Source organism: Bactrocera oleae, chromosome 2, assembly GCF_042242935.1.
Source record: "Bactrocera oleae isolate idBacOlea1 chromosome 2, idBacOlea1, whole genome shotgun sequence".
NCBI lineage: Eukaryota > Metazoa > Arthropoda > Insecta > Diptera > Tephritidae > Bactrocera > Bactrocera oleae.
In genome coordinates this window covers 12,120,486-12,148,051 of record NC_091536.1, presented here as the reverse complement: position 1 = coordinate 12,148,051, position 27,566 = coordinate 12,120,486, and the positions used below count along the sequence as shown (strand labels likewise).

The 27,566-nt window shown below is 29.0% G+C and overlaps 2 protein-coding genes across 12 annotated transcripts in view; one reads left to right on the top strand and one right to left on the bottom strand.

The window, feature by feature from the left end:
• Positions 1–27,566, top strand: part of Gyc88E (Guanylyl cyclase at 88E) — a 119,408-nt gene that overhangs the window by 47,178 nt on the left and 44,664 nt on the right. The window lies entirely within an intron of this gene.
• Mf (myofilin) lies at positions 444–27,419 on the bottom strand. Of its 10 annotated transcripts, XR_011396287.1 has the most exons (9): positions 27,245–27,419; positions 25,317–25,494; positions 22,189–22,401; positions 16,691–16,760; positions 16,067–16,176; positions 8,035–8,370; positions 5,050–5,298; positions 3,067–3,136; positions 444–1,501 (listed from the first exon to the last, which is right to left on the bottom strand). XR_011396287.1 is itself a non-coding variant. In XM_070109281.1 (8 exons), exons 2-8 carry the CDS (start codon positions 25,405–25,407, stop codon positions 1,482–1,484), a joined length of 1,089 nt encoding a protein of 362 aa, XP_069965382.1. In that variant the 5' UTR covers positions 25,408–25,494; positions 27,245–27,419; the 3' UTR covers positions 444–1,481. The 10 variants fall into 10 exon arrangements, 9 of the variants coding, with proteins under 9 accessions (XP_069965382.1, XP_069965392.1, XP_069965368.1 ...); XM_070109281.1 differs by lacking the exon at positions 3,067–3,136; XM_070109291.1 differs by lacking the exon at positions 3,067–3,136 and having other exon boundaries at positions 8,143–8,370.

Sequence of the window (27,566 nt, the reverse complement as noted above, 5' to 3'; positions counted from 1 at the left end):
GGGAGGTTCTCATTCATCCATCTTATGGTGCGGACCTGACAGTACGTGATTACTATCTGTGACTTAATATATGTTCCTATTTTCTCCTATTTTATGATTTATGGCAAAACTACGAGTCCTATAGAAAAAAGTTATCTGGCAAAGTTGTAGATAATGGAAGGATCTACAAATTTTACATGAACACCTTTTTCACATAACCTCAAAAATCACATAATACAGTTAAAATTTTGTTTACTTTATCTTGTATATAAACGGTTTTTCTTTCTCAAAATTTGATGTAAACTTAAGTTTTTATGTCCCAAAATCTTGTTTTTTTTAATTTGAAGTATTTATTTTTTCACCTTATTTAAATTAATATCAGAAAACCCCAATTTTTAATCGGAAATTCTCACCTCATTTTTCATTTTTGAATTCATTTCAAAATAATTTGCGAACACTTCAAATTGTGTGTTGTTGTTATTGTCATTGCGTTATTTATTTATGTATAAGCATTCATATTTTATAAAAAGTTGGCAGATATATACAATTCAGTTAATTTTTAACAAATTTTACAATTACACGCACAGACAAAGAATTCGTTGGCACACACAATTTTGTGAATGAGTTTGTGTGTACATTTATTTCATTTGTTTTCTTTTTGTGTGTTTGAACAGAAATATTTTACTGCAAAATGTTTTCGTCATTTATACAAACTTAACATTTAAATAAAACTTACGCAAATATACAAAAAAGGAACAATACAAGTACTTCTTATATAACGCCTAAACCTAATAAGACCACAGCGTCGAATAAGCTCACTGTAATCTTAAAACATTAAACCATCTCGCGCTCTTCTTGAAGCGCGCGTGCTCTCGCTAAGAATAAATGTAAATCATTTTTTTACACATAATGCTTGCAATACTTATTGAAAAGTTATTATTATGAATAAAACTCGAAAGATGATTCCGTTTTTGCTATAGTTAGCGAAAACTAATATCGGGAAATATGCACTCAGGTCTTTTTTTACTTTATTATATATTTATTTATTTTTTTTATTTTTTATATTTTTATTTCGTTTCTGATTTGTTTATATTATGTTCCAGAGTTGTCGTCATTGGCAGCACAAAAAATTGAAATAAATACATTCTCTATACAAAATACAAAATCTTGTAAGTAAATAAACTGAATCGTAAATATTTGAATAATAGATGTTGTTGTTGTTATATTTATTTTGTTGGTATTGTCCACCCACTCCGATTTGTTTTAATTGAATTCACTGAAGTTCTTGTTTCCATGTGTTTTTTTAATTTACTGGTTGTTTTTGTGGGTGCTCTTTGTTTTATGCTTTGAAAAAATTTTCGTTTTATTGGATAAGGTCGACTAATTTAGTATATTTTCGATTTCTTCCTTAGTTGGCCCTCGTTTCATTATTCGTTTTGCTTCTTTCATGAATACGAAAAAAGCTCGCATTTATATATATTTTTTTTAAATTGTCGTCGTGTTTACAAAATCGTACGGTGTGCTGTAAAATACAAATGTATTAGTTGTATTTATTTTAATTTTATATATATTCAAGTATATATTATAAATTTGCTTGAAATTCCATATAAATTTTGTCACATTCAAGCAAACTACGGTGTTACATACAATTACTATATACTAAAGAGAATATTATTTTTTGCGGCTCAAAAAAGCGCTACTTGAACCACAAGCGTTCTTTTGGGTATTTCACTACGTATTAACTGCCTTAGAGTAGAAAGTTCCAACAAATGTAATGACTGAGAATTATATATTTCTACATTTTAATTTAATGCTCGCAAATAGTTATGGGCTATAAAAAATTCAATTTAGAAAACATTTGTTTTTTACTATGCAGCATTATTATTAATATTTGTCAAATTCCAAAACTTCACTCGTCTTATTTTTCTAAGATGGCCATACCTTCCAAAGTTCAATTAATTATGAAACATCACTGAATGGAGGAGAAAATTTATTCCGAATCGGTGTGGCGATTTATTCCAAATAGAAGAAACGTGACTGCCGCAATTGTCAACAATATGTTAGAGACGATATTAAAAGGTTATATCATGAAAAGCTTAAACCTCAGCTAGGTGTGCACCTCCTGACAGCTAATAAATTGTATGCTAAGCATTTTCATGTCAGCAACGAGCACCCTGATTGGGTAGCTATGCACTTAACCCACAGAGCTACATATAGTGGCAACCACAAATATTTAGTTACGAACAAACTCAGTTTCTAGTTATTAGTGAATCCTCTTGGTATCTCCACAGAGTTACGCGTTGGAATTCTCAACATTTATTTTGCCAAGAGGTTAGCGAAAAGAAGCTGATTTGAAATTTGGTTCAAAAGCCACAGTAATATTATTTGGAAGTTTTATATAATTCTTTGAACAAGATTTAGTTGAGGACATTGACTTTTATGTAAATACATATACAAGTCTAAAAACAGTTAACTCAAAAAAGTTTTTGAATTTTCTAAATCTTGTTCCTGCAATATTTTAAAAGAAAAATCTGAAGCCACATTGTGAGGGTGAGCCCTCATATTGTCTTACGACAGTTTGGTAAAATTTATCCATATCTGAAACGAATTCAGTGTGTTATAGTGTTGTGACCTATCTTTAAAAAAGTGTTTGATTATAAATTTATATCACGTCATAGAGTATAGGGAATAGTAAGTGAATGTCTACAAGACAAGGTCGAACGATAGTCGATATGAACTCAATTTTATAGCATTTTTAAAATACTTATTATATAATGACATAAAATTACTTTTAACCAAACACTTGTTGGAATATTTCCTTTATAAATATACAAGAAAAAATTACTAAAAATTCCAGCAATATATGGATACACTTATAATTTAAACAAATAATTATTTAAAATACTTGTACTACCAACACACTACATATTTATGCGTAAAATATAAGGAAACACTACCAATTTGCAGGCGTTAATGACCAACGCTACTAATTTCGAATTTTGTGTCGTGCAGTAGATGGCGCTCTACAAGCAAGTAAGAACTGTCATGCATGGAAAACATATTTACAAATGTCAAATGTTGTCTTACCAATTTTTATAATAATGTACGAGTAATTGCATTTGTATTTCATTAACAATTTGTTTGGCTTAAAGGCTGGCTGTTGGTTAGAACAAAGAATTGGAGTAAATGTAGTAAATAAGTATACAGATTACTGGTTTTCTTCAGCGTAGTGAAGAGATTCTTTATGCTAAATATATATAAATATATATATATATATGTTATAATATGCTGCGTTGTTTTTACTTTTGTTGATAAAATTGTAATTTTATTTGAAATTTCTAGTTTTTGCAATTAAACTTTTTTTTTGCAAAGTTATTGTTATTTTTTAATGTTTGTTAAGGGTTTGATAAACAGCCGTTAAATTTCGTTTTGATAAATTTTTGTTTTGTTCTTTTTTCGTTGTCGGTATTATGCTAAGTTATTAGTAAATTTCCTTTTAGAAATTTTCATCGCCTTCAGCTGTTATGAAAATGATCAGAGAGATACATATTGAGAAAATATATTTTGTTTTAATAAAAATGTAAAGAAGATTATATATATACAAGAGTTTAATGAGAGGTCGGTTTCTGTTTGTTCGAGGTGATAAATTTTGATGTTTGAAAATTTGATGAATGAAATGATTGAATGACTGATTTCTTTTATTACTTTATGGTTAAACATGATTTGTAAAAAACATTCAGTATGTAAAATTTTAAATTTTCTAATATTTTCTTTTTCTATTTGATAACATTTTGTTGTGTCATGCTATTCTAGTGCAATGCCATTTATGATTGATTATCTGTAAGTTTTTGACGATCTTCTTTGTTGTCGTAAATATTGTTCAGAATAATGATACTATTTATCACGAAGTGTGTAACACCCAAAACGAAACGTCGGAGACCATATAATATATTTATATATATACATATAAATGATCAGCATGCCGATTCATGCTTGCTAAAAGCAACACTGCGCCTTGCCACTGGATTACAAAATATGTTGTGTTCTTTGTTTCGAAAAATTGCTGTTTCGGCCAATTCGAACTCACAATATATATTTTTGATACTGGCAGACCCATTATATATTACTACCATATCTGCCTATAAGTGTAAATTAATGTTTATTCGTTATCTGAATTTCATTTTGCGATACGAAGAATGGTTGAAAGCATAGATAATACAATAGATTTGTGAAAAACATACAATTTTCTTACATTTCGAAAGAGTATAAGACAGAAGACGCCGATATTCTCAGAGCTTCTCGAAACAAGTTTTGATAATAGACCCGTAAATAAATATTCTCTACGCGATTTGACGATTTCAAATTAAAATCAAATAAATTTTCTCATTAGATTAAAGAGAAATCGTGCACCGTGCGCCATTAGGATGACTTTTGGGGATTTCAAAAAGCTAAATCAGCCACTTGACTAATTTCCTTATATATTATATACTCAATGATAAGCAATTACAATTATTTAGAGTGTGCAAGGTTTTTAATGCCAATCCAAAATATGTTAAGTGTGATTTAGTTAGTAGATAGAGAATATATTAAATTTTGTATATATATTTGTTTAAACGTAAATAAAAACATATGAGTTAATGTAAAATAATATCAGTGAGAACAGATATTAAAAAAGAAAAACTCACGAGTGAGTGTGTTGTGTGAGTGATTAATATGAGTGTTATAAACTGAAAACTTTCAAATATAAATTTATATGCTACTTTCTCTGTGCATTGGTAAGATCTAAAAGCTAATTTTGAGTAATGCTAATTAATATATGTTGCTAATATTCAAACTGTGCTTTAAAAATTCTTGTCTTATGTGTGCTTTGAAGATATGGGACATATGAGATTTTGGTGTGCCTTAAGGATGGGTATGTAAACAACAATTCCATATCACAATACAGAACAAAGTGAGAAAAAATCCACTTTATTCAATCAAATACAAATATTGTTCAATAATAGGTAAATAAATAAGTAAATAAAGAGCAAAACTTTTGCAAGTATAACTGTAAATGCAACAAATACTTACGGGTCAATGGTCTAGCTGGATGTCTGGACCACAAGTAACGATTCTTCACCGGCGACAAGAACGAGTCGCGTGTAATGGGGCTGGAACCCCTTGGCACGGAGAGGGCACGTGGCACAGATAGGGCACGAAGGGGCAACAAATCATCGACATCCCACCAGAAGGGATCGCGTGTGAATGCTGAGATGGGCGCATAAGGATTGGGGCTCAACAAATCCCTGAAGCGATTGCGTGGATGGAAGATGGGAAGTCCTGTGTTTTTAAGGGTTTTTATTTGTTTTTGTTGTTGTTTGATGTTATTAATGCCAATATAATATGATTTTTTGTTTATGATTGTAGTTGATATCCATGCAATGTTGCATGGAATGTTTTTTTTTTTTGTTTTTTATTTGATTTTATTTTGTTTATGTTGTTGTAGTGACAGCGTGATGTTTGCAGTAAGAAGAGTAGAAAGAAAATTTTGTGTTTTTTTAAACTATAACAATAATTAGCGACGCGTCGTTATGATTTTTTTTTTCATTTTTGGAAAAAAACACAGGAAAAAAAGAGAAAAACAATGTTTTAGAACAAAAACTAAATATTGTGTATTAAATGCACATTGTTATTTTCCATGTGCGTGCTTACACATACATATGTACATATTTGTTTTTATGTATGCTTTTTCAGGAAAATCTAATTTTTTTAGGCCAGCGTGTTGGAATGACGGTTTTTGGAAACTTGCCGCTGCTGGGACCCGACACATAGTCATTGATTTTTTCTTTTTTTGCGCTGCGTACAACATACATATTCACTACAAAAGCAACTAAGAGCATACACTAAGAGCTTTGATAGCTGCACACATACAAGTAAATATTCGCAAGAATTGTGCTTAGCTAGGTTTTTTTTATTTTTTTTCTTAGAGGAAACATGTAATGCATGCTTTGGAAGATGAAAAAAATACATGAAAGTCATAAAAAACTAATCAAATTTTGTTTAGAGTTTAAGTAAATGCTAAAAAGCATTTGAATATTTTGAATAAAAGTTTTGGAAAAAAACAATAAGGTACTCGCCATGCTTAGGAAAAAACTAGTAAGCCAAAAGAGATATATGATCAAAATTTTATGTAATGAAAAAAAAAAAAATATATAAAAAAAATATTGATAAAAAAATATTTAAATGGAGCTAAAAATGTAAAAAATAATTATAATAACCAACTTAAAATGCAAACCATAGAAAGTTTAGCTTTTCTTAAAATAAATTTTCAGATATTCTGGTATAACGAAGATATTTTTACTCAAAAAAATATTGAAAAAAAGATTATGAAATTATAAAACAAACTATAATTTGAAGATTCTAATATTTAAAGGAATTGCTGCGAAAGTGACAAAAAAAAATGATCAAAGAAAAAATTGTTTATTTAATATTTAAAATAAAAACTTTATATTATAGCTTTACTTGAACATATATCTTTTAGCTTTCAAAAACAAAAAGAATTTAATTAATTAAATAAAAAAAAAACATCGAACTTTTATCTCTTCTTAGATTAAATTGTCCGATATTTCGATATCACAAAGATATTTTTTTTCAAAAAAAATTTGCAAGAAAAACATGTCAACTTATAAAACAAGTTATAACTTGAAGATTTTTGAATTATTCTGAAAGTATATGCGGCAAAAGTAACAAAAAATATGTATTTAAAAAATTGTTTTGCTTTTAATAATTTTTTTTTTTTTAATTTTAATAATAATACATTTTTTGTTTTTGAAATTTTTAAACTTCCATGTAAAGCTACTTAATATAATTATTATTTTTATATGTACTGAAAATTATTATTTTAATCTAAATATTTCAGTTATATATAAATTGTTTTAATATTAATCATTTTTAACTATAGAAAGTCGAAGGAACATTATTAAAGTTTTGAATTTTTGAAAAAATTATTTAAAGAATTTTTTAATTTGTTTACATTGAAAATTTTCAGAGTTATTTTTTTTTTATAAGTACAAACTTATTTAAATTCAATTTCAAAATAAAAATATTAATTTCTACTATTTAAAATAAATTGTATAGAAAAAGTATACTAATATTTACATTTTGTTCGATAAATTTTGTACTTTTAACATCAAATGAAGTTCAAATTATACTTTAACAAGAAAAAAACCCAAAGAAAAAAATAATAGGAATACTAAAATCTAACAAAAGTCCAATCAAATAATATTAAATATTTTAAAGGAAAAAATATCAAAATTATTGCAGAAAAAAGTAAAACAAATAAATACGTTATTAAAACATTCCAAACGAGAATAAAACGTTCAGATAAAATAATTTAAAAAAAACGCAAAGTAATATACTAATAAAACATAAAACAAGAAGACAATGACATTAAATGAAAAAAAAAATTATAACCATTTCTTAGGCCATTTACGTAATTAAAAATAGGGTCACTTTGCCTTAGGGACATCGAAAGCTTTGCAAGCTTCGGACGGGGCATTGTTTTTGAGGCACGAGTTTTATTTAATTGCTCTGATGCTATTGGCGTAAAGCACAAAAAAAAAACAAATATAAATTTCACAAACTCAATTTCACAAATTAATACTTTTTTTTCTCATACTGCCGTACCAAATACCAATTAATATTCAAAAGGTATAAAAATCATAATTTCATGACATTTTCATGCGCACTAAATTTCAGGCTGACAATTATTCAATTCAATTACTCCAAATGCCGGAAGCAACGAATGTATTTCAATTCAAAAAAAGCAATAATAAAATGATGCAACATAAACGGCAACACTAAAATCGAATTGAACAAAATAAAAGAAATTTTGTTTTGCAACTCATTTGCACAATACACGCCACCCTGCTGACGTCGCAGACCTGCGAGGATAGGGACTAGCTTGCTTATAGCAAAGGATATGCGGATAGAGTGCGATGGGGTGTGTCTATTGCATGATGGCGACTACAGCTTAGGTGACGCGAGTGCTTTTCAAGCGCAATCATTTGCTCGTACCATTAGCATCATAGGAGACTTCATTGGGGCGTGGTCCCCAGCGGCCAGCCTTAACGGGAGTGGGACTTGGTGAGCCGGCACGCTCAAAATTTCTATCAGCTAACTTACTATCAAAGAGTTCATCCAATGGTTCCAACGAGCTGGCACGGAACAATGGCCTGGGTGCCAAGCTGCGTGCACGATCGAACAAGGATGGTGCCAAGCTGCGTGCGCGCTCAAAAGCAGATGGGGCGCGCGATACGCTTGGTGCGCGGCTCCAGTATGTTGGTGGTGGCACGTACGGTTCACTGCCGGCACGAGTATAACGACTTGGGCGTGGTGATGGCGATCTGCGAGCTGCAAAGATAGAAGTACCGTAAAAGTGGCAAATGAGAGAGCGTAACAAACATATAGTCGTTAGCAATTTTTGTTTTTTAACTAAGTTAAGTTAATATTTCTTTTTAAGTCATTAATTTTAAGTGGAGTGAAGAGTATAACCAAAATAAAAGTGAATCGGCACACGATATCATTTTATGTTTACTGAGACTACGTTACTTAAGGCTGGTACTTGGTAGTTGTACTAAAATCGCATTTATAAGCCATAACTGATCCTACTTAGAAAAAAGTATACATATAATTTTTTTTTTTTTTTTGGGTTATGTATGGCATTTGCTAATTGTTACTATACTAAAATTTAGTTGCGAAATGACTGTTTTTATTTTACATGACTCGGCCTAAAAAGAAAAACCAATATTCTAACAATGTGGCATCATTACTTTTTGAAAGACCTTTTTTTCATCTCTTGGCTTCTAAAGAAAATATTTGTGAGATAGATTTCTTGTGTTACTATATCTTAGAGACCAATTGTCTAACCGACCGTAAACAAACCTATCTTCATTGTTAAAAGTTTATGGAATGCCTGTGTTATTACCGAAGAGCTTTAAAATGCTAAGATTTACTAAATTTTTTTGAGCAATATTCTAAGTTGATCTCTCTTGATATAGTAGTTTGCTATCTTCTCATTCGTTCACAGTTATCACATATATGTCTATGAGAAAAGGTAATTTGTTGTACGACTCTGCTAACTTCACTATTTATCTACTGGAAAAAAATTTACGGGTTAAACAATGCAGTTATTTATTTCTCTTCGACCAAGGTACTTGTGACCTATTTTATGGTGGGATACTCTTATTCGGGTCGACCAAAGAGACAATTTCACCACCCGATAGGGCGATACTCACCTTCGGCAAAACCTTAAATAAGAAATTTATTAGGGACTCTGACGCAAGCAATGAATTGTATCTAAAAAGCATGTTTAACGCTGATCGGACGAAAGCTAAGGCTATATCTTCTTTAAAATAATTAGGATTGGATTAGCGGAATCTCAAAGTAACACTTAGAACTAAAACAATACTGAAAGTGAAGGTGAACTTCGCAAATTTTTTACACATATATTAATTATATATATTTGTATAGCCAGACGTCTTTGCAAATTGTTGTAAACCCTATTTGTTTGTCATTATAAGAGTAAATTTTCAATACTCAATCAATCCTCAATAATCTTTTGTCATAACAGTAAAAAAATATTTCAGAATTAGACACACAAACGCATCTTTTTCCTTAGTTTTTTTTCAAAAAAGTTTTCTAAGCGCATCGGTATTTGTACTCCATTTTCATAGCAAGCAAACAAGTGTGCCAAAGAAACTAATTATATATCTCACAAGTCAACAAAATACTTCTCAAGTGTTTACTTGTACTTGTCAAACTAGCAGCAATTCAAGAATGATTAAATACTGCACCAACAGCTGTATATTTTTCCTAACATTGAATGCAAATGAAATGTTCCATAAAAAGTATGCAATTCCATAGTTATTTGTTTACACGTATTTCGAAAAGTGGTTAAACGAGTATTTACACAGATATGCATACCTGTGCTGAACGGAATATGAAACGACATCTGCTTCACCCTTCATTTCTCCCTGACAAAGTACTGGTGTTTACTTAATGCAAAACATGAAAGCTTCCATATTGGTAGCAAAACAGTCAAAGTTTTAAAATATGCACATGCATTATGGCTGCATATGCTTCAAGTTACCAAAAACAATATGTTGATATTGGGTAAATACACATATAGGTATTTTAATATGCAGCTGTAAACTGATGGCCGAGCACCACTCGAAACCATAGTCTATATGCTGTGCAATTATTCGAATTCTTTTAGGGTATTGTGCCAGTCACCACGCATAAAGGTCATGTTCATGCCCAATTCCAAAAATGTATGATCAGGAGGAATAGAAATCAGTCGAACGGTGGATAGGTCCCATCCTGCCTAATAAAGAATTTGTGTCATTTTAAAAGCAGTAAATAATTTTTGAAGGTTTTCCATATGTACATATTATAGGGACATTTTAACCTCATTTCATTAGTGCATATACAAATATAATCTACATAGCATTGCTAGCCCATCAAAGTGAGGCAGTCAAATTTCTTTCAGTCTTCTCTCTGTTTTCACGTAGACTTCACCGTGAATTTCTCGTAATTTATATCATAACTGCGGGTCCTTTTACATTTCGAATTAGAATTCCTGAACACTGCCTACGGCTATTTCAAATATATCTCGTTTTGGGTAGAAATTGGGCGGTTTAAAAAACTTTGTATCAATTCGAGTAAGATGTAGTTAGTTAACTTCACAAAATATCTCAAAACTCGTACTGGAAAATATTTAACTACACGTTGCTTTTAAGGCAAAGTTTTAAGCCAGTGGTAAAATCGGATCTCTCATGAAAGCCAAATATTGAAGCAAAATAAAGATAATGCCTCGGTTGTCTAAAATATGCTGCTGCAAAGTACCCTAAATTGTTTAACAAAGTCTTTGAAGATGGAGGCCACCACAACGAATTCATGTATGAACCGTCAACATTACTGCTAAAGGTGCTATCAGGCTCAGTACAATTGGCATATGGTATGGATATTTCCGTTTTCATTTATTCTTATTGCTTGAGAAAAATGTGTGGTTAAATCACAGTTAAACAGACTCTACTGCCTTTAATTCAGTATCAACTTAATTTTCAAAGGTCATCACGGCAGCAGTAATTCTCCGGAGTGCTACGAATTGCAGCTCCCTTCAGGATGATGGGTTAGATCCTCCTTGTTCACATTTTCTATGGCATCAAACTATTACTTAAGAAGTCAAGGTCCATTGTACGTCGTAAGAGGTCTTTAAATATCTATCAAGTAATATGTAATAATATATACCTATATCCAAACCACTTCTTAAAAAGTCAATGCTCATGGTACATCACAAGAGATCTAAGCCGCTTCTAGGACTATTCTATATCCACGCGTTGTTGCTAAACATTTTGTCCGATCCTTATTACCGAAGGCCATTAAGTAAAAAATTACCTATCAAAATTTTAGCGAATAACTGATTGACGAGAAATGCGAAGCCATATTTCCATCTATCATAGACATTTGTTTCTTATAAATAAGCAATCAGAAAGAATACTAGTACTAAATATAAACAGTATGAATTATGAATGCGAAATAATTTAAAGTTTCCAAAATTGAAGAACAATCAGTGTAAAATAAAGAAAATAATTTTTTTTTTCATATTTTGATAGGTTAAGCCTTTAAAAATAACATACCAAAATTTAAATCAATATCAATATCAAACCCGTTTACTCGGAGACGAATGATTCAAAGACTATCAAATTCTGTCACAAGTTTCTGCATGAGCTGTATATATGTATTTAATGACTATCAAATTCGGTTATAAGTTTCTGCATGAGCTGTATATAGTTCTCCATACCATAACCTACCACATTGTTTTGTTTTATTTTTTGGTTGATCTAATTAAAAATCTAATCTTTAGATTTTATCTATTTTTAATATTTTTTCTGAGTTGTGAGAATGTTTCAACCATTGAAAGACCTCAGCGTCATAAGTTTGCTAGCTAAACAATTTTAATTTTAAAACACTATAAATTAAAAAAAAAAAATTAAAAATAAAAACATCAATAATCGTTGCTAATATCCGCAATGAGTTTGTTGCTTGACTTGCTGCTGTGCTAAGTGTGCAGCCTAATTCTTTTCTTTAATAAGGTCAACTGTTGTACTTTCTTGCTATTATACTCTCACTCCAGTTCCAATTATTTCTCAAAATTTTTATAAATAGTGTGATTATTTACTAAACACATGTACTTACCGCATTTTCAAAATACACAACTCTACAAAAGGGTCAAAACTATTGCACCTAAACATTCCATTCGCAAAACCATTACTTATTCAACAAATAAAAATTAACTGACAATCACAAAGATTGTACACACGAAACAATACACAAAAGGAAAAACTTTACATTTTTGGTGGAGAATAAAAAAAATACATTTCCAGCGAATTTCCTGCAGTACAAATAACGCAGATGCGTATAATTTTTCGCATTGCAATCAAATTGTCAACTCAATTGAATGTGTCAGTGACTATTTAAACAATTTGTGGAGCGTTTGGAAAGTTGCAAACGAAATAAAAAAAATATATGTATGTATATATATTTACATTTGACATTTCACTTTTCGCAAAAGAAAAAAACAGCACTTTATATAATACATAACGGTCAATGGCTGCAAGAGAGCGTACGTTTGACTTTTGTGTTTTTGAAAAATTTGAATGGAGCTGCCAATTGGTGTACAAAAGTAGGCGGATGGTCACGCTGTCAAACAAGTCGCTCAATCATGAAACATGGAATTAAGATATTCAATTTGTGTGCGCATGAAAATTACAAAGGAGAGAAGTGGCTTTACACAGATAATCAACAGTTTTGCTGCGCTGTTTTGTTTACAATATTTTTGTTTACTTTGCTTTACAAATTTCAACAATTTACAACAAAGTACATAAACACATTTAACAATTTTTTACACAATTTGTTCATACTTTGATATGCTTTTTCGTTAAATATTTCATTTTATGTTGTTTTCGGGTTATTTTTTTAATAATAAATATTTGTAGATAATTTGCCTGAGTTGTTTTTTTTATTTTTTTTTGATTAGAATTATATTCTTTTGGGTTGGCAGTATTTACAGGCGAATGCACAATGCATGATTTTGTGTATTGATTTGCGCGTTAATTTCGATTTATTTACATTAATTAAGTTTATTTAGTTGAGTTAAGGAATGTATTGTACAAGGTGGACGAAGTACGATTTACGTTACGAAATCATACAAAATCACAGATAGATAGATAAAGTACAGCAAATGAAAAGTAAGTAAAATAAAAGAAAAATGATGAATGTGCAAAATTAATATTTAAATTGAAATTAAAATAAATAAAAAATTAGTAAACAATGGAGAAATGAAAATTTATAAGTAATATGAAATTAGAGGAATTATAAATTTGTTCTTGCTGGAAAAAATCAACCCACTACAAGTGAAGTGAAGTTCAAAATCCCAAAATCCGTGTCACTTGATGGTGAGGATAAAGAAAACAAAAGTTGTTGATTACTTTTTTTTTTTATATGTTAAATAAATGATTTATTTAGGCTTGCATTATATGATTTTACTGTTTTGTTTAATGTAAGTATAATTCTTAGATATGTAGTTTACTGAGATTCTTATTTTGTGGCTCTTTTCTTTTATTGTTATTATTTTTATTTTCTAAGATGCTTTAATTTTATATATATGTGTTGCTAATTGGTTAGCACTTCTAGTATTTCAAGTACAGCAAGAAGTTGTCACTCTCTTCGCCCGCAGCTCTTCCCAATATACTATTAAAATCCAATCAGAACAAACGTATAATGTGGCTCTCTTGATAAAGCTAGCAACTTGCATTTCGAGTTCCCATTTTAACCTATAACTTCTATAACTTTCTAAAAATTTGTTTGTTATTAACTAAACAATATAATTTAATTTGTTTTGAAAAACGCTCTGTCTCTCTGTGCAATATTTAATTTGTATCTACAAGTGTGTTCAAAAGTCCACACAAAAGCAATTTAAGTTAAGCGCTGCTCTTTACAATACCTATATCTTTATTGCATTAATATTGAAAGATTTTCTGTTCAGCATTTCTAAAACGTTCTTCTTTTTCTGATTATTCCTGCCATTAATTTATTAAATTTTTTCAGTGTTTACCTGAAACACTCCTTTCCTCTTAGCTGCCCCAGCAATATCGCTCTCATCAAAGCTCTTGATCACAATTTTAACTGTTATTGAGATTATCTAATGAGCTACTTAGTATTAAATAGTTAAATAGTATTTATTTAGTAAATATAATGAATTCATGAAAAATAGAATTATGGACTTCAAATGAAATTTATTGAAAATTTAAAATAAAAAATTTAGCTAAAACTATTGTTAAAGAAACTTAATTAAAAGAAATTTAATCACTAAAAAACACTTTTTTTTTGAAAATTAAGTTCAAACTATTGTTAAAAAAAATAATTACAAGAAATTAAGTGAAAAAAACAATGTTTTATCTTATTTTTTTAGTCAGAAAACTTAGAAAAAACTATTTGGAATAAAGCATATTGAAAACAAAAAAAAATTGTTTTTTTAATATTTTAATTTTGTACTCTAATATTTTAACTCAAAATCAGCACTGATTTTCAAAAAATTTCTTATATCGTTCAATTTATTTTAATTATTTAATTTTATTCTTTAAAAGCCGGCATTTCACTTGCCCTATTTCAGTTGAAGTCCATAACACACGTAATTAATTTTTTATATTATTGAGTTTAGTTGTTGTTAAATGATTAATTAATATATTTCATTAAAATATATTAAATAAAAACTATTTTGATTTGGGTTTTTTGTTTTATTTTAATTTTAATGAAGCTTTTATCAGTTTTTCTTCTCTCTCTCTTCCTACTTCATCATTATTAACTAAATATAAGATATGTAAGTAAGTTTGTTTTGGTTCAGTATTTATTCTTTAAATTAAAAGTAAACATATGTTTTATGACGTTAAATACAATGAAACATTTAACGAATTTCTGCTTGTTTGTTTTGCACTTCTCTTCGAACTCATTTAGTTGCTTTGATCTTAGATCTTCGCTTTCGCTACTTTACTCAAACTAATCTTTGTATGTATGTATGTATATACAATTGGTCATTTCACTATTTATTAAGAGATATGTGTATATGTATATCTAATTTTAATTCAAACATTTACAGACAAAAAAAGTTGTAATGCCAAGACTACGTTAATTTAAAATTTTTTTTAAATTTAATTGTATATATTGGCTTTGTTTTTGTTGCATACGCTAGCATTTATTATCTGTTCAGTACGAACTTTTGTGCAGCTATGTAGATTAGCTAGCGAAAATTGGCTATTTGCTCAAATATTTCGGGCTGCAAGTATAACAATTAAAATATAGAAAGAAACATACATATTTCATGAAAATATTAGCAAAAATTTTTCTTACGCCAAAAATTACAAAAACATTTAATATATATATAAATATAAATTCCATGTGAGGCGCCAATTAGTATATAGTAGTAGTATTACATATATGTACAGGTGTTTGCATATCTCATTGCCTAGTGTGCGCTCACTCGACTTCTTTTACTTACATATATAATTAAATAATCCTTTTTCATTTCAAAATTTTGCCATATTTTTATATATATCTCCAATTAAGTTTTCCAATTTTTTCGTAATTTTCGCTGAGTGAGCAGTTTGAAAATGTTTATTGTTTAGTTTGTATAGTTGTTATTTTGTTCTTAATTGAATTTGAAAAAATTCTTTGCAGTGTAGAGGATATGCGAGTTCATTTCTTGTAATTCTTCATTTTTTCTCTTTGCGCTACTTGACTCGTGTTTACAATATTTGCAATTATCTACATGTAATTCGTTAAATAGCTATATCAAATTGATTACTTCGTTTCAGTTTTTTCATATAAATTTTGTTCGTTTTACTTTTTTTTTTTTTTGGTTCTTGTAAATATTGTTGTTGTGTATTTTGTTACGCTTTGTTGTTGTTTTTTTTTTTTTAGTAGAGTATAAATATTTTTTGATTGCTGTTCTTATTATTGTTGTTTTAACTTAAGATTTAAAATTCCTTACCCTTGTTGAGTTCTTGGAGCAGCTTATCTTCTGGCTCATATTCCAAAGGCACCAAAGCGTTGGGTGTGTATGGCTTGTCCTTCAAGTAGAGACCATAACGAGATGGGTATCTATAATAAAAGAGAGAAAAACCAAGAAATTTTAAGTGAAAGTCGGAAATTATTTAGAATATAAATTTTATATTAATTGTAATAAAGAAGCAAATTAATAGACAGCATTAAGAGAAGAAGAGAAAATTGAACTTTATTCCCCACATCCTTATCTGTCCTACATAACCTAGAACTTGTTCTCCAGTTTTGTGAGATATTATTCTAAAACTTTGCTCAAACTACTACTATTGCACATAGCTACCGTACAAACTGAACGATCGAAATCAACTGCTTGTATGGAAAACTTTTATTTGACGAGATAGCTTCATGAAATTTGGCAAGCATTATTGCCTAAAGCAACGTTACAATATCCGAAGAAATTGTTCAGATCGGATCACTATAGCATATAGCGGCATTACAAACTGACCGATCGAACGGAAAATTTTTTATTTGTGAAGGGTCTTATACCTTCGGTGCACCCGAAGTTAACGTTTTTTTAAATTTTTTTAAATATATTTTTTCCCCTACAACTCACCTGCGTTCGATTTCTTGCATGCGCTTCAAATGATCATTCCAAGCCCTCTCTGCGTCGTAGTTGGCTGGAACTGGAAAAATTTAGAATAAAAATTAATATTGGAATGCAATTTTTGTAGAAGCATACAAATAAAAATTAAATAAATTTGGCTTACAGTGAAAATAGTAAAGCATTTAGACGCAAAATCTCATTAGCAAGTAAAATCCATGGCAATACATACAATAATGAGCAAAAAAGCGTTGGTGAAATTGCGTAAGCATTTTATAGCATGTGTCCAAGCGGAAGCGGTTTGAAAAAATGATGAGAAAAAATTTAAATAAATAAATTAGTTAAAATTCTTCCTATTGCAAATAATATTTTTTTAATAATTTAAATTATGATTACTACAAATTAAAATAGAAAAAATGTAAACATAAGAGCTAGATTAACTTAAGCTTTTTTTTGAAAATACTTTATTATCAAGCTTAATTTAATATACAAAATTTAAAAAATAATAATATAAAATTAAATGTATGTTTTTTTTTGGAAAATACTTTATTATGAAATTTAATTTAATTTGTTAGAAATACTTTGTTATCAAAATTAAATCAAAAAATAATTAATTTAAATAATATAATAAATATGTAAGTATGTAAAACAAAGTGTATATATTAACAAAATTAATAATATAATATAAACTAAAACTTTAAAGACAAATTAAAACTAAAATTAGAAAAAAACTTAAAATATTTTTTAAAATATATATATATATAATATGTCTCAATAGAATTATTTTAAAGATGACGATAAATTTTAAGCGATTGTACAAAAAAAATAGTTGCAAATAAATTTTGTTCGATTTTATGTGACTTTTATTTTGTTTTATTATTTTTTCATTTTGAAAATATTTTTTTTTACTTTAATAAACAACAATTAATAATAAATAAACTGAGAAAGAAATATTTAGCGCGAATAAATAACTGGAATTAACTTTTAATATTAATATATGACAGATTATAATAAAAGAATAAATGAAAGCATGAATGCCCGAAATTTGCGAGCAAAAAACCTATAAAAAAATTAGTAATTGAATGAATTATGCTTCATGTATTTTTTTTCTTTTGGAATTTTTTTTTCTAATTTATATAATTGATTTTTTATAAACTTTTATGTCACTTTCATTTTTGCTGTCTTTTTAAAAATATTTTTGTTAATAAACAACAGTTAATAATAAAACTGAAAAAAAGTAGTATATAATTTATAGTGCGAATAACTCAAATTATGTTTAAATACTGAAATATGACAGAATTTAATAAAAGAGTAAATGAAACCACAGATACGTGAAATTTGCGTACAAAAAATACATATATGAAAAATTAGTAACAAAAAAATACGAAATTGAATGAAATATGCTTCACGTAGGTCTTCACGTATTTACGTTTATGTCAACAAGAGCGTAAATGCAATGAAGCTGAATGCATGAAAATGAATATTCAAATACATACATATGTATGACTGGTCGTGAAAATAATTGACAATCGCATTGCACACAAATGACTTCAATCATTATGCATTTCTAAGAATTTTTTTTCATTAAAGATCAAATTGCTTGTAAAATCGAATTAAAACGCAATTGCAATTGACTGGCGCTTGCATAAGTCATTCTTATTTGAATAAAACGATTACTTTAGTTTAATTAACAACAACGCAATAATTTAATTTAATAGAATTTATAAATTGATATTAACTTAATAAATTCAATATTTGATATATTAAAAAATACCTGTTTGCGGAGCAAATAGCAGTTGGGTATCTCAAAACACTTTCGTAGCACAAACATGTTGCAACTAAAGTCTGTACCTACACGTGTTTGGACACGCCTACCTTGAGCAGAGGATTTTTTAAATTTGCAGATTTGTTAATTAACAGAGTACAGTAATTGTCTAAAGCACTGTTGTATTCCGCAATAGTATTTTTGTAATCTGTCAATTAGCATATGCGTCTTATCGAAATTTGCTTCTTCAAATTTTTTATATTGAAAGGTATGGTAACAAACACGCAATAAAACACTAGCCAACTAATATTGCATTTAAAACTTTATTAAGAACAATAACACAATTAACGCATTTACATTGAAAAGTGATGAACGGATAAACTCAAATTGAATTTTCAAAATTCTTTTTATTGGAATTCTTAAATTAATTTTAACAAAATGTACAATACATAGTTTAAAATTAATTAATGTAATTATTATTTATTTAAAATTTTTTTTTTTTAATTTTTTAAAAAATTTTTTTTAATTTTTTAAACATTTTTTTTTTTATTTAAAAAAAAAAAAATTTTTTAATTTTTTTTAACGTTGACAAGAAAATTTTCGTCACTTTTTGAACGATTTTCCTTTAGCACGCAATTTTAATCGTTTAAAATATTTAATAATACAAGTATATGTGCTACTTTACAAACAGATCTCAACATTTATACATGCTCTATGTAATGTTTGTGTATTGTTTATGTTTTTGAGAAAGATAAAGAGAAAAAGACAGTTTTGCATTATTATTATGTAATAAAAATGGTGCGGCTTTAGCGTGAGAAAATTAAACAAATTATTTGAAAATGTTATTATGTTGTCGTAAAGGATTGATAAAACCCACTAGCGAATACGTATAATCTCCTAACAGGTTTCAGTGATTAGCCTGCTATCTTTACTTGTAATTCATTATGCCAATATATACAATTTATGTCAGTTGTTCGTACGCTACGCTCCAAAGCTTGGCGAATCACAGATAGCTAGTAAAAAATACAGATAAAACTTAGAGAAATAACACATATTCTTCTAGCTAATTGATTTGATCAGTTCATCGATTCCAAACGTAATCATTTAAAGTTAGCTGTTATCTTTAGCGCAAAATGAAAAATTATGTGGAATGATTTGATACCTAAATAATTTTCCTACAACAAAGAAAAACTTATAGTTTCAATAGTTAATATTAACGGTAAAAATACTACTTTAATGCCTAACGGTTCTAACTGACTTGAAATATTACCTTTAAAATTCTGAGTATCCTATTCAAATTTAACCATAGCACTGAAATGTGAAGCGAGGTCTTACAGCCAATATCGTTCATACTTCTGTATGAGGCGAAAAAGATTCACACATATAATTTTAATCATAATACGACTCCCCAAGTATACATGTAGGCGTTATAATTACATGTCACCGCTTATGTACATATGTAGGCATATATAAAATCGCCACATATTGGCAATCACAACAAACACACACAAATGCTGCCGGTTATTTGATAACAAATATGTACGCGAGTTGCCAAAATGGCAAATTATACATACAAGAATATATAGATATTATATATACTGTGGCGAACAGCTATGAAAGCAGAAGACTCATATATGTATATACAACATATCTTCATGATTTGAAAATTATTGTTTTGTATACGAAATATTGAAGTATACACACACATATGCCCGAAACATATACCGTACAATGTAGGAAACAGAAACCTATCATATCTTTCGATTGCAAGTTTACACTACATCCTTGCTATTTATGTTCGTTTTTTTTTTTAAATTTTTTAACTATTTTCAGTACAAATCCACTTATTGGCTGCAAATGCAACAATTTGCAGGAAGACTGAAATTGAGGATAATTTTATATTTAGATGCAAATTAGAAGGCTTCGAATGCCAGCAGCGCCGAAAAGATATATATTTAAAACAATTTTGTGTTTTTTCGAAATTTAAACACACATATATGTATATATATACAATATTAAATACTACACATTTGAGAAAAATGTGCAGCATATAAATAATTGAGCAATATTCACGCTGTGAGTCTCACATATCTACACATACACAGATGCAAAGATGTATGTAGGCATATTTACTTAGTGCTCAAGCTGTTATGCGCTAAACACACTAAACTGACGTAATTTGTTAACGGGCTATTTTTAAATTATTAAATAATACCCGTGCAAGTTAATAACGCTTGACAGGACGCAGCAGTGTCTATGTGTTTGTATGTTATTTAATTATTTTTGAATTCAAATTTAAAATCAAAATAAAAAAAAATTGTATCTACTTATTTTTCTTACTTAGTTTTTTTTATTTAAATACATTTTATTTTATTTCTTTTATTTTATTTTTTTATTTAAATACAATTTATTTTTCTTATTTATGTTTATTTTTTTTTTATAATTTAAATTGTTGGTGACACTGAAAATGCTGTCGTGGCACAGTGGGTGATTCTTGCCAACTCGCAACACCTCTGAGGTGTTGCAAATATTTCTTGTATGACGCATGCAATGTATAATTAAAATTGACCAAGGTTTATGCACTGAGCGATGAATCGACAAGCGACCACAGTATGCGCAAAATGTATGTGTACAATTTGTATTAAATGATTCGAGAATGCAATGCATTTGTGCGCGAAATGTATATGTAACTGTAAAAGCACATATGGTATTAATATGTATTTGCCTTTTAACTGCGCAATATTGCTATGAGCATTAACACATTGACAGCTATGAATTCACTGTTGTGCAAGTTCAAATTGCTGATGATGCATGATGACAATGGCATTTAATTTAATAATAATTAATAAAATAGAGTTAAGCTATATAAATAATAGCTATAAAACAGCAATTTGTGACAAACCAATATTTTAATACTTTAGGGATGTGCCAAAGTTCTATTTATTTGAGGCATTAATAATTTTAAAAAGTGATAAAAAATAATTGAGCAATAAAAATTTGGTACATAAACATAACATTAAATTAACTTTTTACAATTTTTAATTATTCAAATATAGCGAAAAAATTCGACTTTTATCGATAAATTTGTTATTAAAATCAGCATATCAGTCTTTTCAAAACTGAATTTTGTGCGAATTCAATTGAAAAGATATGTATAATGTAAAAATTACTATGTATTTCGACCAGAAAGTTCATTATTCTAAATTTATCGAACAAGTTTAATAATCGTTATGAAAGGAAATTTTTCGTTAGTTTCGGAAAATTCGTTAGTGGCAATGCCGCAAATTCAGTAAAAATATAATCATAATAATAGGCTATTAACCATTATTTAATTTTAATTAATTCATTAGATGTATAATCAATATGTATGAAACGAAGTAATACTGCTTTAATTAAACATCATCTACTACAATCATCTTTCGATAAATTTTACTTTAGTAAGATATCTATTTTAAAATTTAATTAAAAAACACTTATCGATAACCTTCGCTAGATTTTACTTTAATATGATGTATATTTTTTATTTTATTATTTTTAAAATTTACAAAACGAATTTATACTTATTTATTACTACTTTAGTAAAATATTACTATTACTCTCAAAGCATAATTAAAATTATCGTTTAATTATTGAAAATGAATAAATCAACTTTTTTGCCGGCACATCCCTATTGACTGCATGTATAAATATAATATTTTAAATACAAAGCTAAACAAAGCTATTGTAAATTTTCACAAACACTTACTAGTTCTGCTGTAGTGATGGTCATAGATGGCACGTGGCGAGTAGCCATAAGTGTCTCTGCTCACTGGCAAGTATCTGTAGCCATGCGACTGCACACGCTCGTTGGCAGTGGCGGGTTCATCGAAGATGCTCCTGTATGTGGCTGGCGAGTCCAAGTACGAGCTGTATGGACGGCTGACGCGTGGAGTCTCATGAGCCCGGATATCTTCGGATCCTAGAAGCGGAAAATATGAATGGAAAACTTAATAGGAGCGTTTTCTTAATTTTATATAAAGTATTTCGATAAGTTTCTTATATTTGTTCGAAATTGTTTCATCTTGATATTTTCTTGTAATTATTCTCAATATGCCTTGCGCTCAAAACGATTAATAATTATATAAGTATTTTTTTTGGCAAAATTAAAATGTTTTGAATATTCGCAAAATTAACAGTTATGGGGATTAGGTAGGTAGGTAGGTAGGTAGAGTGTCTTATGACGCATCTAAGCCTTTAGGAAGCTCATTGTCATACCACCGGGACTTAAGTGCCCTAACTCTATTGATTCCTCTCTGAACCACCCCGTTATGCTGATTAATAAAATATAAAAGTACTCCACCTAAAATATAACATATATATAGATATATATAAGTAGGTGGAGTACTTTTATATTTTCTTAATCCGCATAACGGGGTGGTTCAGAGAGGATATATGTATATATATATATATATATAACTATTCTAATCAATACTTTTGACTCTTTTATACCTTTCGATATATCATAACTTTATCTATGTATTTAGCCCTCATAAGCAGGTCAGGACCAAATATTATCTAAACTCATTCCCTCCATGTTTGTATTACTCAAAAGATCTTACACCAACAAATTTTCGCATATTTGTTGAGCTCAAAAAATCGAACAAAACCAAATAATAATGCAATATAAACACTAACAGATTCAAGATTTTATAGTGTAAAAATCTCTTAAATTTCCACAAATAAAATTAACATTCTCAGCTGTGGCGATGCGTCTACCCAATATATGTTTACCAAATATATGTGCGTATACCATATTTATAAAACGCAATGTAAACGCTTACAGCCCGTTATTTTAGTGCTTGTCGATACACATTTTGCATTGCAAGTGTGCGACTAAGTCAAAACTTTTTCGAAATTCGAATTTGGATTTTTCGAAATTAGCTTTTCAAAATTTTTCAAACTAATTTGTGTTGTAAAATGATGGGAGCTTATTTCTGAAACATTTGGCCACCAAAATATTAACAATAAATTAGTTTAAATATTAAATAACGCTAGCAGTTTATCCAGCGCCGAAATAGCATTCCACGCATAAACACATACGACTACATACATAGTTTACAACAAAAGCAAAATTCAATGTTGTAGTTTCATTGCATATTTCCACTCTCTGTTTATTCGCTAGGTTTTACGTTTTCAATTTTGGCTTTTCGCCAATTTCACACTGCGAAAACACATTAATCGCCACGCATATTTTCGCAGTTTCACCGAAGCATTAGTTTTTGTCTGCTTTCGAAAATTTTTCTTTCAATCTATCTATTTCTGTGTATTTTAGCGATTTTCAGTTTGATAAATTTCGTATATTTTTTAAAGACATATTGTTTTATGATTTCGTATAGTGGAAATATATAATATATACTTTTCGATACGAAAATAAGCAATCTGTTGGCAGGCTAGCTGACTGCGTTGATTTCTTATTTCGAAAATAGCGCACAGTTTCGTTGATTTTAGTCAAGATTTCACTCAAATTTTGTGAATGTGCATGTGTGTGTGTGTGTGTGCGTAGAAAATTTTTATTACACAAATTAAAAATATTTAGTGCTTCGACAAGCATTCCAATCGCTTTATAGTATATGAATGAAGAGATCAAATGTTCTGTGTCTATGTACAAAGTGTGAACTCGATAACGTTTATGTATAGTAAATTTTATAAATATATTTAAATATATATAGAAAGGCGAGAAGTTGTCGCATGAAAGAAACTGTTTCATATTTTTTTTTTTTTTTTGAAAGTGAGCACCTTGAAACTGATCCTCATAATTCTTAAAGAGGTGCATAAAGTTACGTAAGTATATATATTTTTATTATTATGAATACTTTATTCTATAACTAATAAATAAACTAAAATGATGATGTATGAATTTCAGTTCAAACATATACCTAGTTCTTCAAAAAAATGTAGAGAATTTTTAAATGGTGTAATATTTTATTTTAGGTAGGCTAAGCCTTTAGGAGGCCCATTGTAATACCATCGAGACTAAAATCTCATTTGTTTTCCAAAACAAATATAAAAGCAATAACTTTCCAGTTTGCAAAATGCAGCCCTCCTATGAGCTCTGCTGTTTTACTTATTTCAGAGTTAAAAGTATTAGCTTTTTAAAAGTTTGTTTAGAAGCACTATTTTGAAAGAAGGTTGTCATGTAACTCTAGTCTATTCCGTCGACTCAATTATTAAATTTTTCGAAACACTTTAACTACGTATAGTATAATCAAAAGTGTAGAGAACAAGAAGCTGTTCCATGACGTCGCGCTAAGATTCTGTATTCATTTATGAATTGACATTCACTTATTGTATTATTATAAGAAACCACTAAAAGTGCTCGAGCCATTTACGAGCTACGGTTACTCCCTTTTGAAATTTCGGGGAACAGTTCTTTAGAACATAGATAAACATTACATCCTTAAAACCTCTACGGCCCCATTCTTAGAAATTTTATTTTCTAAAATCTTTAAGCTTGAAAGATAATTTTATAATGGTAGATTCCCTTTCATATTTGTATATAGTTCATAGTCAGACCAAATCATATGGGATGCCTATTTTTATTAACAGGCTCAACTTCCTAGGTAGGTTATTTCACCACTACCTAAACTTCTTTTCAAACTAAAATCAATTTCAAAAGGTATCACAGACGCTATAGAGTATTTCGCTAAGAGTTTTCAAATATTTTATAGTTCTACTAAATATAATTCTATTATAGTAAAAAAAATTTTATGAAAGGTTCTCGTGGTCATCTAAAATAGAGTTTGATATTACTAAATTTTTTAATGATTTTTTTATGAAGAAATTTCCTGAAAATTTCGGTTTATGCTGTATGACGATTATGCTTCATAAACTCACCCTTCAAGGATCTGATGTAAGATTGCCAGAATTTCGCCTTCTTGCTGGGGGTCTCATTGCGACCAATCATTTCCAAATGGCTTTTAAACATTTTGATCGATTTACTGTTGCTTGTTTCGATACAAGAAATTTATATAGTTTTAAGTTTACTAAGGTTCGATGTCAAATATCTCGTTCGCTGCAATAAAGTATAACAAAAAGCAAATGAAGTGGTAAATAAATGACGTTCAGCAAATAATGTGTAGTTTAAGGACAAATTTAGTCTAAATGCGTAGCACTAATTTCTGAAACAAAAGCATTTATTTTAGTTATAATTATTTTTTTATTATTCAGGGTGATTGTTTAGTGACTTATTGCTTTTTACATGCAATTTTTTACTAAACAGTTTCCATAATGTACGTAGTTATTTCTAAGTATTTGCATTAAAAATAACGAAATCTTTACTGTTATGCTATGTTTTATTTATATTGCTCGTTTACTTTGTAATTCTGCTCCAGTTCTTTTTTCGAATAAAAAAACCGCAGAAAATGTCGAAGACGATCACCAAGACGACAAGATCACCGAACACTAAAAATATATTTTCACGTATAACAACACTTCACTTCAAAAATGTTTCGTCAAATTCACACAAACACACATACACACGAATAAGTTTCCGCTGCACACATATTAACGCGCTCGAAGCTTTGCATATATTATATTTGTTTAAATGCATGTTTGCAGCCTGTTGAATGAGCAAGCGCGAGCATAAAAACTTATTTTGTTCGTTTCATGCGAATGCCAGCGAAGGTAGGTGACCAATACAGCAACAACAACAACAATAAAAAAACCTATTGCCAATAAGAGCTGCTCGCGGAAAATATTTGTATATTTGCTAAGAGTTGAAGGTGTTGGTGATAATGATGTTGCTTTTTGTTGATCACTGCTAGTTGATCTTGTTGCTGGCGTTTGCTGTTGGATTGTGCGCTTGTTGTTGGAGTGGCCAGCAACAATACGTGCGAGCGGCAGCTAAATTTCACGGTTATTTTTAAATGTCCTTGAGTTGAATATTTTCACAGCGCGCCAGTGCAGAGGGTTGAATTGATATGACGACGCTCATACATATACATACATACGTGAATGTGTATGTATGTGCGTTTGTGGTATCTACTATGGCACTATGGTCACTTGCGGCGGCAGATATTCGGTGGCCATACATTTTAATATATACATTTTTTATTATTTTCTTTTTTAAAATTGTTGCGTTCGGTTTTTTCTCTCTTGCGGCGTATAGTGGTGTTCGCCAACAGCCGAGTCGCTCGTTAAAAGTGTGTGTGATTGGTGTTGTTGGTACTGATCATACCATTTTTGGCACGGATACAAAATTTTGAAATATTTCATTTTTTCGCTATGCTCCTGCATGTACGCGGTGGCTGGCGCGAAAATACTGCTCCAAAAATGATATATGCAAAGTGGTGAATAATTTGGTTTTATGAAAAAATTTCCGATATAAAATTGATATATTTTTAATATTTTTTTTTTTGAAAAATGTTTTAATTCTTTAAATTCTCTTTTGACACGTTCTGGTGTTTTTACTGTAATTAGGACGTTATGAATAATAATAACGATTTTTGTTTTAAGTTAATTATATTTATTTGCCCAGTTTTAATAAAATATATTTGCTATGAAAACCGTTTGTATGAAGTCTCTAAGCACTTTTAGTCAAAACATCATAAAATTATATTATTTTATTTCAATTATGTTAATGCATTTTAATATGTTTTAAAATAAATGATTGCTTTAATCTTTTCTGCTCTTCAAACTTCCTTTAGACGGTACTCAAATAACTTTTCACTTTCTTTTTTCAAATTTTATTCTTCCTCATTATTTTTTCTCAATATTTTATAATTAAATTTATTGTAAAAATTTCATCCAAAAAAAATGCTTACATTTTTCTTTACTTCTACTAAAAAATAGCGATCTATCCTCAACGAAGAATTTTTTCAAACTGTTCGATGTTGAAAATCGACTTCAACAATTTCACTCGCTTTATCACAGAGATTCCTTTTATTCTTAAGTATATGTAAGAACCCACCGTTCTGTATGCGCAATGATTTTGCAAATACTACTAAAAATTAGAATTGCATATATATATATATATGTATATTGAGTAGGTATTGGTAGCCGAAAGCTCTGTTCGCCAACGCTTTCTAAGAAAATCACGCACACATGGTTAATTTTAAGGCAAAGAATATATATATTTATAACAAA